This window comes from Capricornis sumatraensis, chromosome 9 (assembly GCF_032405125.1).
Source record: "Capricornis sumatraensis isolate serow.1 chromosome 9, serow.2, whole genome shotgun sequence".
Taxonomy (NCBI): Eukaryota; Metazoa; Chordata; class Mammalia; order Artiodactyla; family Bovidae; genus Capricornis; species Capricornis sumatraensis.
The window spans coordinates 63265084-63284648 of record NC_091077.1 but is presented as its reverse complement, the minus strand read 5'-3'; the positions used below and the strand labels follow the sequence as shown (position 1 = coordinate 63284648).

General features: G+C 40.9%; 1 protein-coding gene across 1 annotated transcript; it reads left to right on the top strand.

Moving 5' to 3' along the window:
• Positions 1–2154: 2154 nt before the first annotated feature.
• NMUR2 (neuromedin U receptor 2) lies at positions 2155–18234 on the top strand. Its single transcript, XM_068981512.1, has 4 exons — positions 2155–2874; positions 12530–12614; positions 14776–14901; positions 17939–18234. The coding sequence occupies exons 1-4, from the start codon at positions 2158–2160 to the stop codon at positions 18232–18234; spliced, it is 1224 nt and encodes a 407-aa protein (XP_068837613.1). The 5' UTR covers positions 2155–2157.
• Positions 18235–19565: the final 1331 nt, after the last annotated feature.

The following is a 19565-nucleotide window of genomic DNA, read 5'->3' as shown; positions in this document are numbered from 1 at the left end:
ATATACATATATATATATACGTATATATATGTATGTATGTATAACTGAGACACTGTGCTGAACAGCAGAAATTAACACAACACTGCAAATCAACTATACTTCAATAAAAAATATTTTTAATGCATCACATTAGTTTAAGGATGAGATGGTGGCAATGAGAAAGATGTTAGTAGAGGCTGGAAGAATCCATAGCGGAGGCTGATAAGTTGTCGTTTAATTTATAGGTCTCTGGAACGAAAGGAGCCACATACAGATCTGATGGAGGGCAAACCATGTGTGTACATAATGTTCACAATAGTGCCTAGGAAGAATAAGTGCTCAATAAAGATGAGCTATCGTAATTTTTTGAAAGCTTTACATAGTTGCCACTTGTACCCCCACATCACATCCCCCTGCCCCCCTGATTTCTACTCCTATTCAGACACAACTTTAAAAGTCTAGGAACTCTGAGTGGGTCGTGGTTTTCTATCCATCAGATCTGCATGTGTCTTCTCCTGTTCCAGATACCTGTAAACTAAAGAACAAACTATCAGTCCCCCCACCACCACCATGGATCCTTCCGGCCTCTAATAGCATCTTAGTCATTGCCCACTATCACCCTTAGACAAACGGCATGTATTTTATTTTGGCCCACAGCTACAGAGAGTAGCCCTGTGCTTGTTCAGATTTACCTCTGTTGATAGAGGTACACAGTGAATTCATTTTGCACTTCTATTTTTTTACCCATAATATGGAAGCTTGTTCAATCCATGGGCAAGAACAGTCCAGAGACATAAGGGAATTATTGCCCCCAGGAGCAATCCTCTTGCTCAAAACTGTCCAAAGATTCTCTGTGGCTTGAACCAGATCCAAAGTCCCTGCAGTTTAAATAAGATCCAAACTTATTATCAGATCCTAGAAAAATGTATATAATATGGTCCCTTCCAGTCTTTTCGATCTCAACTCTCATATTCTCCTGTCCACTCATTAAGTTCCAGCTGCAGTGGCCTTCTTGATGTTTTTGAAACACATCAAGCTCGTTACTGCCTCAAGACCTCTGTACTTGCTATTACTTTTTCTGGGAATACACTTCCCTTAGCTCTTATATGATTGACCTTTCATCAGTCAGAACTCAGCCCAAATGACATCTTGATTAAAAGAAAGAACAGCTGTAGCCTTATGTTTGTATGGCCCCTTTTCTTCACAGCACGGATTATGACGTGCAACTCTATTAATTCACTCATTAGTTTGCTTGGGCATTTTCAGAAATCTCTACCAGAAGAAACGTTCACATAGGCAGAGACTTCATCTTGTTTGTTCACTGATGTTTCTTCAAAGCCTTGAACACTCCTTGGTACACAGTAAATCCTCAAGAAGTATTTATTGAATACAATAACACAACTCTTCAGTTAACAGATAAGAAAATGTAGATCTGAGAGTTTGAGTTACTTTCCCAAAGGTTTACAGAATTTCTTACAGGTGTGCCTGATTCTAAATCCTTTTGCTTCAGCAAGGTACTGTCAAAAATGAAGTGTCAGAAAGCAGGCAGGGCTAGGTGATGAGCAGGTGTTGGAGTCTATCATGGAGGCAATCATAGCCAAAAAGGCATACTGATCACACTTTGCCCCAGGAGCCCTGAATTTTCAATGGAACAAGATACTTGAAAAATCTATTGATCTCCCATTTTTGTTAGGCTGTACAGGTGACGAGGATCAACGGAGATTTGTACTTTTCTACGCACAACGTTGCAACCTCAATTTGCATTTCCACCCAGATTCCCACAACTTTGCAGAATGCACTGCTCTGAGTGCCCACACCTTACCTAATCTAGTGCCACCGTTTGTGACAGTTCTGAGTTCCCAGCTCCTTCCAATTCAGAGAAACGTCTCCCCTCCTCTCCTGCTCCCTACTCAGGAAACCAGCGGGCCCCACCCAGCTGTCCTCTCACTGAACGTCTGACAAGTGCATTGGCCCACAGTCCGCGAAGGGGCGGGGCTTCTGTCTCGGGGGCTCTTCAAAAGGGATCCGAGGTCTGAGCAGTTTCTGAAGCACTAGCCCTCTCCGGGCCTCCTTCCCCAAGCCTGTGCTTTCCTGCCTGCTTTCTTTTTCTGTTCTGGCTCAGCTTGGGAAAGAGGCTTATTCCAGAGGAGGCTCAGGTCTTGCATTTTAATAGCAGTTATGGAAAAACATGAGAATGTTTCCTGGATCTACCAACAGGAACTGGGAGATCCCTTCAAGGAATACCTGAACAACACAGACGACTACCTAGCTTTGCTCTGCGGGCCTCGTCGCAGCCACCTCTTCCTCCCGGTGACTGCGGTGTATGCTCTGATTTTTGTGGTGGGGGTCGTGGGCAATCTCCTGGTGTGCCTGGTGATTCTTCGACACCAGACGATGAAGACCCCCACCAATTACTACCTCTTCAGCTTGGCTGTCTCCGACCTCCTAGTCCTGCTTCTCGGGATGCCCCTGGAAGTCTATGAGATGTGGCGCAACTACCCCTTCCTGTTTGGGCCGGTGGGCTGCTACTTCAAGACGGCCCTCTTCGAGACCGTGTGCTTCGCCTCCATCCTCAGCGTCACCACGGTCAGCGTGGAGCGCTACGTGGCCGTCCTCCACCCGTTCCGGGCCAAACTGAAGAGCACGCGGCGCAGGGCCCTCCGCATCCTCGGCATCGTCTGGGGCCTCTCTGTTCTCTTTTCTGTGCCCAACACCAGCATCCATGGCATCAAGCTCCACTACTTCCCCAACGGGTCCTTCATCCCAGGCTCTGCCACCTGTACAGTCATCAAGCCCATGTGGATCTATAATTTCATCATCCAGGTCACCTCCTTCCTCTTCTACATCCTCCCCATGACGGTCATCAGTGTCCTCTACTACCTCATGGGGCTCAAGGTGAGTATCCAAACTGGCTGCAGTCCTTAAGGTGGCGTTCCTTCTGTTTTCTCTGACTCAAAGTTCAGAGAAACACTTAGAACTGGAGAAATTCAGAACTGGAAGGAACCTTAGAGAAAAACAGGGTGAACTCAGAGGGGAAACTCAGAAGCTAACAGACTGGCTTTCAGTTGAACAGACAGAAACCACAGCTATAAATCATTTTCCTTAACTCACTTTGCATCATTCTTCCCTCTGTAACTGTGGTTCTCAAACCTAGGTATTCCTACAAACCACCTTGAAACTTTACTATGGGAACTGATGTGTGAGTCCCTTCCTACAGAGAAGTCTGATTTAGTAGGTCTGGGATAGAGCTTCATTTTAAATAGCACAAGGCAGCCACCCCTGGAGAGACTGTTTCATACCCTGTGGTCTCTTTCCTGCCCTCACCTGCTTTGCCTGCATTGAAATTTTCCTCTACACCAACTTGGTCTGAATATAAAATAAACTATCCCTGTGTAGTTTATCGGAGAAGGCAATGGCACCCCACTCCAGTACTCTTGCCTGGAAAATCCTATGGACACAGGAGCCTGACTGAGCGACTTCACTTTCACTTTTCACTTCCATGCATTGGAGAAGGAAATGGCAACCCACTCCAGTGTTCTTGCCTGGAGAATCCCAGGGACGGGGGGGCCTGGTGGGCTGCTGTCTATGGGGTCGCACAGAGTCGGACATGACTGAAGTGACTTAGCAGCAGCAGTGTAGTTTATACTCCAAGACAGATATACAGTTTTAAAGTCAGACACTTTCTTGTGGTGGTTGCTTTGATCCTTTCGTAGGAATATCAGATTAAAATGCAAAAATATGGCCTGAGTGAAATCAACCGGACAAGTGGAGTTTGAAGGACAAAGAGGCAAACAGAGTGCCTAAAATAGATTAGAAGACAGTGTGAATAAGATATAGCTGGAATTAATAGAATATTATTACTTAGTTTGCAACATTTTATAATTAGGGTTTACTTTCATGTGCTCATGGTGATAAATATTTCTTTTTTTTTTTTCTTTTTTTCTGGATCTAAATTATCTGAAACTGTTGTCTTGTTTTTAATGAAAGGAGAAGTGAGTCTGTATGATTCCTTTCCTGGTATATTCTGCATCAAAAATCACAGAGAGGAAAACTAAACATGACAGTTTTATACCCATTTAAGGAGGTAGTTATGTAGGAAATAGTCATGAGACCATTTAGACTCTGAGGTATGAAGCTCACATATAAGATGCCTTTAGGTAATGTCACACAATTCTCTCCTGGAATTAGATTTTGTATTTATAAAATGAGAAGTTTACATCAGATCTTCTGTATTAGCACTCCTGATCACTCTAACAGTCTGTGGTTCCTTAAGAAAAGGAAAAGGAAATCTTTGAGTGGGAGCAATGTGAGTTACAAATGAAAGGAAAACAAAACAGGCATCACATTCACATCCTATGTTGTAAGATGGCTCTGGTACCATGTATTATGTGGTAATTAATATACTCCCATCTCAGTGCATCTCTGAGAAAGTTGTATGTCAAAAATGAGTGTCCCACAGGTGGTCCTTTTGAATGAATACTGTGCCTAAAGTGAATGGCAAAGTCTAAGGTGGAAGAACAGATTTTTCAATACACAGGAGTAAATCTAATCAGGCAGAGAACTTTGCCAGTCTCCTCCTGGTGGACTGGCCCCTGTAATTCCAGAGACATGTGTCAAACCAGACTAGCTCACAGTCACCATGTCTTTAGCAAGCCCTGTGCATCGCACTGTGGGGAAAGGACTTCTGCATGATTCCATGAGCCCTATGAGAAATATCCACCCCAAATGTACCAATACAATCTCTACTAACAGTGAACAATCACTTGTCTCAGGTTAAATTGGAGGAACTATCTAACTCTGAATAGGAAACACATGTTTCCCTTTCCAAACAATTACTTTAAGTGTCGATTTGTTGTGATGTCATGAGTCTACTGCTCCCTGGTTATCAGGAGCTAGGTGATAGGTAACAGCTGAGAAACCACCCCAGTTTGCTTTGTGTATGCAGTGCAACTTACAGCATCCTATTCTCAGGAAGGATGAGGTGTTACCCAGAGGACACTGGAAAGGAACTATCTGCTTAGAATGTCTCTTCTATAGGAATTTAAAGATTTCTAGACTGGGGGTCAAAAGTAGACCCTAATCTGTGGCATTGATCTCAAGACCTTTGCACCTTTTGCTGTTTTTTTGCCGGAAACATCCCTACTGCCCACCGCCACAATCCTTTTTGCCTTTCTAACTCTCACTTATCCTTTAAGTCATACTTTATTCATACTTATTCCGGGAAGTTCTCCCTGATCCCCTAACTGCCTGGTTCCCCTGTAGATGCTCATGATTCCTAGCGATTTCCCATCATTGCATTTATCACAATTTATAATTCTGTATTTGTGGGTTCCTTAACTTCCTCTCCAACTAGACTGTAAGATCAGTGAATGAATGAATGAGCCAAAATTATTTCCTTTATTGTTGGGCTTCACCTTCTCTACCTTCAAAATAGGAGACATGGAAATGTTCTCTCAGAGGGCTTTTTTGATCTGAAAGATTTTAAAGAGATTTGTTCAACTCTGATGAGTACTGATTCTCATGGCAAATCTAAAGATATGACTGAATCTGGACAAATGCCTTCAGAAGGCAGAAAACCAAGACTGATGAAATCCCAGGAGCAAAAGAGAAGGAAGGGAGCCATATGAGGGCTCAAAATTGACCACTCAGAGATTCTTCATCATTCCAGGACTCAAGTCTCCAATGAGCTGCTCTCTATGGTTCTAACATGATGGAGATGGAAAATAGCCAATCCCAGGGCAAGTCCCTCCCCATCTCCTACATGCAACATTAATGCTTGAACTGAAGACGATGTATTACAAATAGGAGCAGAATTCAGCCAGGGCAAACAGAATTGGACTGTTTTTTTTTTGTTTTTTTTTTAATTAACAGATTTTGTTCAGATTGTGGAGATACTTACACAAAAGCTATAATTATAACTTGGTATTCTAAAGTTGGACTTCCCTGGTGGCTCAGATGGTAAAGTGTCTGCCTACAATGCAGGAGACCTGGGTTCAATCCCTGGGTCTGGAAGATCTCCTGGAGAAGGAAATGGCAACCCACTCCGGTACTCTTGCCTGGAAAATCCCATGGACGGAAGAGCCTGGTAGGCTACAGTCCATGGGGTCGCAAAGAGTCGGACACAACTGAGCGACTTAAGGTTATATAAATGAACTCACAAACTATATAAATGAATCACTGGTAAAATGATTTTAATCAATATAAACAACTGATCGGGATTATCTGATTGATAATCAACCCCATGTCTCCCGTCACCTTTTATCATACATAGCTAAAAGGAGTGGAGCAGCAAGACTTCTGAACTTCCTACAGTGATGACAATTTTCCTCTCCTCTTTTTGTAACCTCACTTTTAAAATAAATGTTTAGGGTTGGGTGGGAATAATCAATAGGTAAATACATACTTTGTTAAACATCTGAAGGGAAATGAAATTATTCAACAAGAAAAAATGCAGCATTTAGGAGAGGGTGTGGAGAAAAAGGAACCCTCTTACACTGTTGGTGGGAATGCAAACTAGTACAGCCACTATGGAGAACAGTGTGGAGATTCCTTAAAAAACTGCAAATAGAACTACCTTATGACCCAGCAATCCCACTGCTGGGCATACACACCTAGGAAACCAGAATTGAAAGAGACACATGTACCCCAATGTTCATTGCAGCACTCTTTATAATAGCCAGGACATGGAAGCAACCTAGATGCCCATCAGCAGATGAATGGATAAGAAAGCTGTGGTACATATACACGATGGAGTATTACTCAGCCATTAAAAAGAATACATTTGAATTAGTTCTAATGAGGTGGATGAAACTGGAGCCGATTATACAGAGTGAAGTAAGCCAGAAAGAAAAACACCAATACAGTATACTAACGCATATATATGGAATTTAGAAAGATGGTAACAATAACCCTGTGTGTGAGACAGCAAAAGAGACACAGATGTACAGAACAGTCTTTTGGACTCTGTGGGAGAGGGAGAGGGTGGGATGATTTGGGAGAATGGCATTGAAACATGTATAATATCATATATGAAACGAATCGCCAGTCCAGGTTCGATGCATGATACTGGATGCTTAGGGCTGGTGCCCTGGGATGACCAAGAGGGATGGTACGGGGAGGGAGGAGGGAGGGGGGGTTCAGGATGGGGAACACGTGTATACCTGTGGCGAATTCATGTTGATGTATGGCAAAACCAATATAATATTGTAAAGTAATTAACCTCCAATTAAAATAAATAATTTTATTTTATTTTTTTTATTTTATTAAAAAGAAAGAAAGAATGCAGCATTTAATATTGGCTAAACAAATTGTTTGGATTCTATTCTGCTATGTTAACCCCTTCAAATTCTGTTGAAACCATGTAACATGTATAAAAATTCTGTTTCTTACTCTTCTTCTAGTTGAATAGTTGTGTCACTGTAATCTAAGAAAGCCAAAATGTAAGTAATGATTAATACACACATGAATTTTCTTTTCAGTGCAAACTACACTGAAAAAGAAGCCTATTCCTAAAAGGATTGTGCGAGCCATTTGCCAGCTGTTTGATTTAAGGAAACTGTTCTCTGGAGTAGAAAAATTTCTAATGAGAACTGTTGAATGCACCCAGAGAAGTGACTAATAGATCTTAATAATCTTTCATTGCTCTTGATTATAGACTGGAATCAAATAATGGAATAACTATCTTGTAATAAGGACAAATGTTTTAAATGGTATGAAATAATCAGAAACTTTAGTAGATTTAATTGAAGGTGAGTTAGAAAGATTAGTTTGATTTATTGCTCTAACCTTAAGCACAAGTGTTTCTCTTCTCAGTGTATCTGGATCCTTATTTGTGTCAACACAAGTACAGCTTGTGGGTGAGTGGTACCATGAGAAGAATTTCTAGAAGGGACTCCATAATACAGATGAGTGGGCCCACAGCTATAAATAAATATTTCATGAAAATTTATTATGCCTTTTGAGGAAACTCAGGACAATAATCAGAATCACAATATATGATTTTTGTTTTTCTTTGGGCCACACCACATGGCTTTCAGGATCTCAGTTCCCTGACCAGGGATTGAACCCTGGCCACAGCAGTGAAGCCCCAAGAATCCTAACTACGAGGCCACCAGGGAACTCCCAGAATCACAATACATAATTTATTGAATATCATGTGCCAGCCAGTGAGTTAAGAACTCTACCTGCATTGTTTTCTTTTACTCTGATATTCCTGGGAAGCCCTTATTCTTATATAAATAACATCTTATCATCTTTAGTTCCTTCTCATTTATTTCTAATAATTTCACAATCAGTTCAGTTCAGTTCAGTCACTCAGTCGTGTCCGACTCTGCGACCCCATGAATCACAGGACGCCAGGCCTCCCTGTCCAACTCCAACTCCTGGAGTTCACCCAAACTCATGTCCATCAAGTTGGTGATGCCATCCAGCCATCTCATCCTCTGTCATCCCTTTCTCCTCCTGCCCTCAACCCTTCCCAGCATCAGAGTCTTTTCCAATGAGTCAACTCTTCACATCAGGTGGCCAAAGTATTGGAGTTTCAGCTTTAGCATCAGTCCTTCCAATGAACACCCAGGACTGATCTCCTTTAGAATGGACTGGTTGGATCTCCTTGCAGTCCAAGGGACTCTCAAGAGTCTTCTCCAACACCACAGTTCAAACGCATCAATTCTTTGGCACTCAGCTTTCTTCACAGTACAACTCTCACATCCATACGTGACCACTGGAAAAACCATAGCCTTGACCAGATGGACCTTTGTTGGCAAAGTAATGTCTCTGCTTTTTAATATGCTATCTAGGTTTGTCATAACTTTCCTTCCAAGGAGTAATCATATTTTAATTTCATGGCTGCAGTCACCATCTGCACTGATTTTGGAGCCCAGAAAATTAAAGTCAGCCACTGTTTCCACTGTTTCCCCATCTATTTCCCATGATGTGATGGGACCAGATGTCATGATCTTAGTTTTCTGAATGTTGAGCTTTAAACCAACTCTTTCACCCCCCTCTTTCACTTTTATCAAGAGGCTTTTTGGTTCCTCTTCACTTTCTGCCATAATGGTGGTGTTATCTGCATATCTGAGGTTATTGATATTTCTCCCAGCAATCTTGATTCCAGTTTGTGCTTCTTCCAGCCCAGCATTTCTCATGATGTATTCTGCATATAAGCAGGGTGACAACATACAGCCTTGACATACTCCTTTTCCTATTTGGAACCAGTCTGTTGTTCCATGTCCAGTTCTAACTGTTGCTTCCTAACCTGCATACGGGTTTCTCAAGAGGCAGGTCAGGTGGTCTGGTAGTCCCATCTCTTTCAGAATTTTCCAGTTTATTGTGATCCACACAGTCAAAGGCTTTGGCATAGTCAATAAAGCAGAAATAGATGTTTTTCTGGAACTCTCTTGTTTTTTCCATGATCCAGCCAATGTTGGCAATTTGATCTCTGGTTCCTCTGCCTTTTCTAATTCCCTCTATTTCTTTCCAAGTTCTAGATAACTACCGCTAAGTAGCTTCAGTCATGTCAGACTCCGTGCGACCCCAGAGACGGCAGCCCACCAGGCTCCCCCGTCCCTGGGATTCTCCAGGCAAGAACACTGGAGTGGGTTGCCATTTCCTTCTCCAATGCATGAAAGTGAAAAGTGAAAGTGAAGTTGCTCAGTCATGTTTGACTCCTAGAGACCCCATGGACTGAAGCCTTCCAAGCTCCTCTGTCCATGGGATTTTCCAGGCAAGAGTACTGGAATGGGGTGCCATTGCCTTCTCCGTCTAGATGACTGCAAAGGGTCAAATCTCATGGAATCTTAGACCCCTACTTTCTGAAGACACAGGAATATGTAGAGAACACCAATATGTTCAAGATGGCCAGGTTTATTAATCATCCACGCAGATACTTCAGGGCAGTGCAGGATGGAGAGCTACCTGACTTCAAGGAGCATATCGGTCTTTTAGGAAGACAGGATATTGATTTGTTGAACTTTGGAGGCAACTTTTAATGATCCTTTCTTCCAAGTCCCATTTAATTTTAAATACTTTCTCTAAAATATTTTGTAAAAACACCATCTAGCCCAGGAAGATCACTGATTCTTAAAGAAGTCTAAGTATGTTCCATTGTTGCACAGACCACACTAAATTTTTCCTAACTGGAACTGAAATGTCTCCTTATAACTCAATCAATTGATCCTAATCTACACAGGTTATAAAACAGGTTGAATTTTCCTCCCACTGATGGCCTCCCTCAGTTTGTCAGGACTTTCCACACTGAGAAGAGGAAACTCCAAGTCAATCTGACTAAATACAAGATGGAGCATAGACCCGAAACATCTAGAGGGAGAGCTGGCTCTTAGGGAAGATTAATCTAGTAAGACACACAGTGACAGCAAGGATCTCGCTTTATTTCTGTTTCTTTGCTCTTCTGTCTGTGGTGTTGGTTTCAACCTCGAAATCTGCATAACAGCCCATTGGTGGCTCCAAGCACATCGCTCATGGTGAGGAGGAAAAAAGCAAACAAGCAAACAACTCTCCCCGGCAGTTCCAATAAAAGAGGAATGAAACTTTCATTCCTAAAAGTAGAAGGAAGTATCTGAAATCTAACTGGTTTCATTCATCCAACCACTCTGACTGAAGGATGACAGCTAAATTATATAGGGACTCAATGTAGTTCTGGGATTTCCCTGGTGGCTCAGCGGTAAAGAACCTGTCTACCAATACAGGAGACATGGGTTCTATCCCTGGAGAAATGGTCACCCAATTCAGTATTCTTGCTGGGAAATCCCACGGACAGAGGAGCCTGGCAGGCTACAGTCTATGGGGTCACAAAAGAGTCTAACATGACTGAGCAACTAAACAACAACAGCAAAAACAAATCTGTATCTGGAGATGGGATCATTCAGATCCAAATGAATGACTGTGAACTGGAGAATGAATAAATTCCCTAAAGGAAAATCAGGGCACTATTTTTAAGAGACGGGAGAGTAAGCGCTATACTATCTTCTAGATATTTGGTAGTAGTTTATTATGAGTCCTTAAAGCTTCTTTTATCTGGCTGAAGATCCCCACAAACTTGAAATACATAAAGAGAAAAAAAAAAATTCACAACTAGATGAATGATGTAAACCTTCGGTGCTATTGAAGTTCAGAGGAAGAAGGTGATAATGGTCTACAGTTGCCACAAAAGTCTCCCAGGGGTAGGTGGCACTTAACTGGGTGAGAGAGGCTGTATGTACAGGAAATGCTAATATTTGAAATTATCAGATGCTACTTTACAGATCACCATATCTGCCAGTAAGAAGTTATTTTAACATCTAAACTCAGAAACATATGAACCTTTATGGATAGTATTTGTAAAACAGAGTTTTCCAAATTGTGCTTCTCAAGATGGTACCAGGTATTCCACTGAAAAGGGTTGGGAAGGGTATTGTTTAGTCTAAGAAGCACTATCCCCTGAGAGGACAGGAGATGTGGGATGATGAAGGTGGAGGTGGAGGAAAGATGATACACTGTCTCCCGTGAGTGAGTTATACCCATTAGCATTTTGAGGCTCAAAGAAGATCCACAATAAAGACTATAAAGATCATGAAGCAGAAATAATACCCATCTCTGTTTTCTACTGCCTATCCATCTCATAGCAGAGGGATTTCATTCTAATAGATGTCTAATAATTATATAATAAATGAATGAATGAATGGAAAAGCCTAACTTTTTAACTTTAGGAATTTTTTTTCATGGAATGTCTATTAATAAACTACAAAACAACGGTTTTACAAAATAGCATAGGTTAAATGAAAGTGAAAGCGTTAGTCACTCAGTCGTGCCCAACTCTTAAAGATCCCATGGACTATAGTCCACCAGGCTTCTCTGTCCATATAATTCTCCAGGTAAGAATACTGGAGTGGGTTGCCATTCTCTTCTCCAGGGGATCTTCCCGACCCAGGGATTAAACCCAGGTCACCTGCATTGCAGGCAGATTCTTTACCATCTGAGCCACCAGAGAAGCCCATAGGACAAATGGTTGCCTGTAACTTGGCCCCATCTATACAGTTGAGTTAGGTGACCTGAGTCCAATTCCACCTCCAACTTATTGTTAAACATTTAGCTAATTCTTACATTTCTCTGGGGCTTCCCTGGAAGCTCAGCTGGTAAAGAATCCACCTGCAATGCAGGAGACCCCAATTCGATTTCTTGGTCAGGAAGATCCTCTAGAGAAGGAAGGGATAGGCTGCCCACTCCAGTATTCTTGGGCTGCCCTGGTGAGTCAGACAGTAAAGAACCCACCTGCAATGCAGGAGACCTGGCTTCCATCCCTGGATGGGAAGGCTACCCACTACAGTATTTTGGCCTGGAGAATTCCTTGGACAGAGAAGCCTGGCAGGCTACAGCCCATGGGGTTGTAAAGAGTCGGACATGACTGAGTGACTTTCACTTTCACTTTACATTTCTTAGTGGTTTTTTTTTTTTTTTTAACTTGCAAAATGAGTGTTAGACTCACACTTCTTAGATCTTAATAGGAGGAAAAACTGTTTCCCTTTCTTTATATTTCTTTGCATTTCCCTTGCAGCTGAAGAAAGACCAACACCTTGAGGCAGATAAAGTGACTGCAAATATTCAAAGACCATCGAGAAAATCAGTCACTAAAATGCTGTGTGAGTCCTCTATTTTGTAATTGTTTGTTTGTTAAGGGAAAGCAGTTATATTTGGTATGATTAAGCATTGCTGGTATCAGATAAAAATTCTCTTCAAGCAAAATATCACGTCCTGTTCTTCCATGGCTTCCTCAAGCATCTAGGGCCTGCCTATTTCGTTCTGTTTTAAAGACCTCAGAACAACACACTAAACTGTATCCATTATAACACACTCTGTTCAGTTTTTGGTAAATCATATCCACTCTCAGAATCTTCAAGTATCTGTTTTCCCTTTTAAAATGAGCAGGTGGTTCTTTACCTATTTTGTATTATGAGTTTCTTTAAAAGAATTATGGAAACAGTCAATTTTCCATTCAGAAAATACATAAATGAGCATCCATCAAATGTTTGATAGTCCGTTTCAGAGGATCAAAAAACCCTCTAATACCAAGCTTGGACTTCATGAAATCTTTTATTTCCAGAATAAGAACAGCTAGTTAAGAATATTCTAAGCAGTCATTCATCCTATGACATTGCATGATTTTATATAAACAGTATACTTTTTTATATAGATAAGATTTTAAAACAAAATCCAGGCATTGATCCACACTCTCCCAAAAGAATGTTATAAAAATACAAGATCCTGCACTAGTCTAACAAGATACTGATCAGTTAGAGAAAGGAATTTTGTGATATACTTTCCAACTCAAAATGTGAGGTTTAGAAGAAAAACAAATCTTCCAGGATAATATGCATATGAAACATTCACTGCAACTATGTGATATATTTGAACAACAACAACAAAACCTGTGAGGTCACTAAAATATATCTTTCAGCTCTACTAATCATCTTCTTGGAAATTTTTTACCACCTGTTAGCACCTGACCTTCTCTACCAAGCAGTCTAGTCCCTTCCGTATTTCTTTCCCTTCCTTTTTGAACATAATCTTTCACTAAGAGACTTGAAGTGTACTCACATTAAAGTTACAATGATAAAATACACTGTGAACCCTTTGCCTTCTGCAAGCAGAGGGTTTAATTTTAACAGGAATTATAAATTTTAACTAGAGGAAATTGTAGATAGTAGTAAGCAGATTAGGGACATTTTCTTCAAGGGTAAATTCAGAAGAATCTTCCAGACAGTCCTGAAACCACATAAACCAGGCAGACAACTTACTCTGAGTATGTTTAGTGCCAATGGGAAACATATGTACTGTTTACTATGAAATACATAAATGTGCTCATAAGTTCAGAGAACTGTAAAGTGAATACCAAAGTACCCATCATCCAGCTTTAAAAGTTATCAGTGCATAGCTAATCTTGCTTCCTCTACATCTCTATCTCTCCTTTAGCCCCTACAAGATTATTTTGAAGTAGATCTCAAAAGAAAAGGACGGAAAAGTATTTTACAACTCCAGGAGAGAAGAAAAAACATACATATTTATATTCGTGCAGATTAAATGCCCTATAGAGAATCTCTGGTAGCACTAATCTCTGTCTGGGAACTGAAAATAAGAAACTAGAAGGTACAACTTCCTGTGAATCTGTAATGATTTAAAAATAAAAAGTAAAAACAAACATAAAGCAACTGGAAGGAATTCTGTACGCTAGTAATTTATAATAGACACATCCCCATTCCAATCCAGAGATGCTTATAGTATGATCATGGTTGTTCAATCTTTCCCTTCTCCCTGACTTCTTGCAGAATTTTAAATGATTAAAATTATAAAAGCTTCTATTTTTTCTAGAATAACAATATAAATTCATACTGCACTTCATAGTTTATTAATCTATAACTTCAAAGAACACAGACTTGCTTGAGCACAGTCATTTTACTTATATATCCAGTTTATGTGGTTACAACAGTCTACTGGCAATAATTTATGTTCCACAGTAGAATGTTTTCAGGACTTTGAATACATTCAATACTATTTTAATACCTTAAAGGAAACTTACATTATATAAGAAATCTTGTACAACCATTTGGGAAACTGATTCTCAATCCTATAAAATTCATTCTTATGTTTACATGTTCTGTGTAGAAGTTCTGTAGGATCTAGTGGCCTTTAGGAAGTATAACTTAACAAAGATGCAGGGTAAATGCTAGCAGGAACTCAGAGGGAGTTGTATACCTCTTCTTGCTTTGACTGCCTTCTACTCTCCCCTTCATCCTCCTTTTCCAGTTGTCTTGGTCTTAGTGTTTGCTATCTGCTGGGCCCCATTCCACATTGATCGGCTATTCTTCAGCTTTGTGGAGGAGTGGACTGAACCGCTGGCTGCTGTGTTCAATCTCATCCATGTGGTGTCAGGTAAAAGTGTAGATCCTTTGGGTGCATCACAAGTGTTCAGGTAGTTGCAGCTTTTTCATCTTGCTTACAGCAAGTAGGTTCTATCTGTATATACCAATTTATCATGGAGATTTTCCATGCATATATACATATAATGAAGACATTTGATTTTTATAGTATTTAAATATTAAATATTTAAATATTATTAGGTATTAAATATTGATTAAATAGGTTACTGGCTCAAAATAAATATACCATATTACTACTTTAGACACTATTTATGAAAACCCTCAACTCGAAACATGATGATCACAGCAAGAAAATGGTCTAAGAAATGATTCCTTTGGTTTTTCTGCCAATGGCCATGGGAGTTAATTGGTTCTTTTTATTAAACAACCATGTCCCTGAAACCCAGTATTGTCTTCAGCAAGTGTTACATCCTCCTGAAAGCCAGCCAGAGGGCATTCATGGAGCATCAAGTTCTGCTTTTAGGCCACTTTAATGCTGGTCATTAAGGACATCGTAGACTATGGTAGAGAGTGGTGGAAAGGTTGCTGAATCAGAGGGCCTGGATTTGCACCTCAGTACCCTTGAGTGACTCATTGGAAAAGACTCTGATGCTGGGAGGGATTGGGGGCAGGAGGAGAAGGGAACGACAGAGGATGAGATGGCTGGATGGCATCACTGACTCGATGGATGTGAGTCTGAGTGAACTCCGGGAGTTGGTGATGAACAGGGAGGCCTGGCGTGCTGCGATTCATGGGGTCGCAGAGAGTCAGACATGACTGAGCGACTGAACTGAACTGAACTGACCCTTAATATTCTTAGCTATAAGCAAAACATGGATTCCTTCTTTCCCAAGTTTCCTCAACTATAATATGGCAATAATGCCTGTTCTCTACACACCACAGGCTGAGGCATGCTAACTCACTTCAGTCATGTCTGACTCTTTGTGACCCCATGGACTGTAGCCTTTCAGGCTCCTCTGTCCATGGAATCTTCCAGGTAAGAAAACCAGAGTGGGTTGGCATTTCCTACTCCAGGGGATCTTCCTGATCTAGGGATGGAACTGCATCTCTCACATTTCCTGCATTGACAGGTGGGTTCTTAACCACTAGCGCCACCTGGAAAGCCCACAGGCTGATGGCGAGAAGCCAATAAAATAATAGCTCTTAAAGAACTTTTTAAACTATAGTATATCTTTCTATGACTATCACAAATTTGTAAAGTAAACATTATCATCAACCTTTTATTGTTAAAGATACAGTTCTACAAAGAAATGACTTGTCCAAAGATAATGGGGAAATAGTAAACTTAAGATTCAGGCTTGAGTCACCTAACTTCAAGTTCAGGGTTCTTTCCTCTCAAATGGAGCAAAGGATGGCCCTCCAAGTCTTTCGTTCTCAGTTAGTGTAACTGTTAGCCTTACGTTCAGACCGCTTTTATCCCTCTACCTCTGCTTGTCACTGGCTGGTTCCACAAGCTCTTTATCAAAGACAAAGACATCATTATGGAGGAAAGATAAGAGAAATTTGTAAAAATTAGAGTCCAGATATGCACAGAGCAATAACATTCATATGTATACTGAATACCATATATATTATCTGTTTTCTATCACCATTTTTTTTTTCTTTTTATTCAGCAGGGCTTGTGTACAGCTTATACCTGGACATTAGGACCTTCTTCTGTGTTAAACTATTTACTATTCTGGACAATATCTCAAAAATGTTTATAGCTCTGATCTTTGTGGTTTGTCTGAGAAATGGAAGTGTTTAAATAATATACACATACTCTATATATATAATAGATAACGAATAAAGACCTACTGTGTAGCACAGTCTTCTTGTTCCTGCCTCAGGGCCTTTGCTCATCTTGACACCTGGTATGTTCTTTCCCTCAGTTCAGTTCAGTCGCTCAGTCGTGTACGACTGTTTGTGACCCCATGAATCGCAGCACGCCAGGCCTCCCTGTCCATCACCACTCCCGGAGTTCACTCAGACTCATGTCCATCGAGCCAGTGATGCCATCCAGCCATCTCATCCTCTGTCGTCCCCTTCTTCTCCCACCCCAATCCGTCCCAGCATCAGAGTCTTTTCCAATGAGTCAACTCTTCGCATCAGGTGGCCAAAGTATTGGAGTTTCAGCTTTAGCATCAGTCCTTCCAATGAACACCCAGGACTGATCTCCTTTAGAATGGACTGGATGGATCTCCTTGCAGTCCAAGGGACTCTCAAGAGTCTTCTCCAATATCTCAGTTCAAAAGCATCAATTCTTCAGCACTCAGCTTTCTTCACAGTCCAACTTTCACATCCATATATGACCACTGGAAAAACCATAGCCTTGACTAGACAGACCTTTGTTGGCAAAGTAATGTCTCTGCTTTTGAATATGCTACCTAGGTTGGTCAATAAAATGAAATAAAATGGGATATGGTAATAAATGAAACGTGTGTATCAACCAAGAAAATGGCAGTGTGTAAGGCATTTGATGGAGAAAACAAATGGAAAACAATACAAGAATTCATTAGGGTTGGAAACAAGGTGGGAAGAGCCATCAAGGGGAAGGAATTGGCAGGAAAAGGACACTGGGGAATGCTTCTTTGAAGAGCTGTTTGGCATCATAAGGAGTCTTAACAGAGATTATGCCTTGACTGATTTACCATTCCTCCATTACTTGCAGTTTCAAATGATAGATTGAAGCATAAGATAAAAACATCTCTTTCCTCTGATACTTAAGCATCTCACGTTAATGTTATGGGAATATTACATTAATTAAACAAGTGGGGATCAAAGGAAGTTGCTGAACATCTCAGAGAGATCCCATGCCAGCTTAAATTTTTCCAAGACTCTTTAATCTCTCTAGGTTTGGTTCCTAAAGTACACAGGTGGTAGATCTGTTCAGAGTATTTTGTATTCTCAATTAGAGTCTTGTATATATTATCACTTCCAAAAGAGGCAATCAAAGAGACATGAGATCTTTATTATATATTTATGCTTCTCCGTGTGGTGCCTCCCCCTCAGTTTTTCCTCAGCCTGTCTCTTAATCCTCTGCATTCCAGGTGTCTTCTTCTACCTGAGCTCAGCAGTCAACCCCATTATTTACAACCTCCTCTCTCACCGCTTCCAAGCAGCATTCCGGACCGTGATCCCTCCTTCCTGCCAACAGCAGCACTCCCATAACCACTCACCGGGGCCATCTGTGCAGCGGAACATCTTCCTGACAGAATGTCACCTTGTGGAGCTGACTGAGGATGCAGGTTCCCAGTTCCCTTGTCAGCTGTCTGTCCTCAGCTCGCACCTTCCCGCAGCCCTCTGTACTGGACAGGCACCCAGAAAGGAACTCTCAAAGAGTTGACATCCCTGTGTGGTTCTGTACTCTGGAGGGGTAGGGTGATGTCCCATAATTTATGCCTTCTTAGAGGATATTAAGGAGGTAAAATGACTCTTGGAACTTACATATCCAATTCAAGTTTTTTCCCCAACAAATGTGAAAATTGCTACTTAAATCTTGATTTAAAACCCCAAACCTCTTGATTTTTAGTTAGTTTTCCACTGTCTTAACTGCTTCATGTCCTTCACTAGTTCATGAAAAGGGCATGACTAACAAGTCACAGCACCTATACATTGAGTCATTCTCATAATTGGGAATGATTTGTCTTGCTATTCACACTCTGAGTCAGGCTGTCATTCTTACACCCAGTGGTCCCTATGAGCCACAAAGGGAGACATGGAAATGCTGTTAATGTAATTTGAGGGGCCCATGCCAGTTCTTCCACAGCAATCTGTCTACCCTGCTTCCTACTGTTCAATTACAATGTGATTCCTTGGAGTCCTGAAGCCTTTGACTTAAAGAGTCCTGATAACATAAGAATGCTCTTCAGAATTATTATTCCCACCATTCTATTAATGATCCCCAAGTCATTATCAGTCATTCCTCAACAGGGATGAAATCAGATACAAGTTCCACTTGGAGAAGAATGGGAAGAAAGAGATTGTGGTGGAAGGTCCAAAGAGTCAACCTACACTACTTACTTGTTCTCATCACTTGGTCTAGACCTGGATTTCTATTAACTTGTGTCATAAATAGACGTATGTCTACTGTCTCATAAAAAGAACAGGTCAAGTGATAGCTACTGGTCTCAAACTCACGACTTTTCCTACTCAATCCTTCATTGCCTCTGTAGCCCTCATCACTCCTAGAGTGGCCGCCATTGCATCGTCACAACTACTATACATTTCTACTCAAGTTCAATTGCTTGCTGTGTAATTTGTTTGCTTACAGAATGCTCTCTATACCTCCAATCTTCATCAGATGTGATCCTATCCATTCTTCAATATCTAGCTCATTGTGGTGCCTCTTCCATGAAGCCTTGCTTGATTTATTCAAATAGGAGTAAAATCTGACTTTTCTATCAGTTTATGTATCTTAAGCTTTTCCTTCAGCCTGCTTTGTATTTCCATGATTTATATTCTTGCTTTACTAGAATATAAATTTGTCAAAGACATTAAGTATCTTGTGTTCCTTTTTGCTGTTACTGGAGTCCTGACAATATATCAATCACAATAAATATGTAGTAAATAAGTTGACCTCACATTCCAACATACTGAGCCAAGAAATGGCTCCACAGGAAACCACGTTAAAGAGCTCAAAGACCAAGATTCTATTTCTGACAGGGACATCTGACC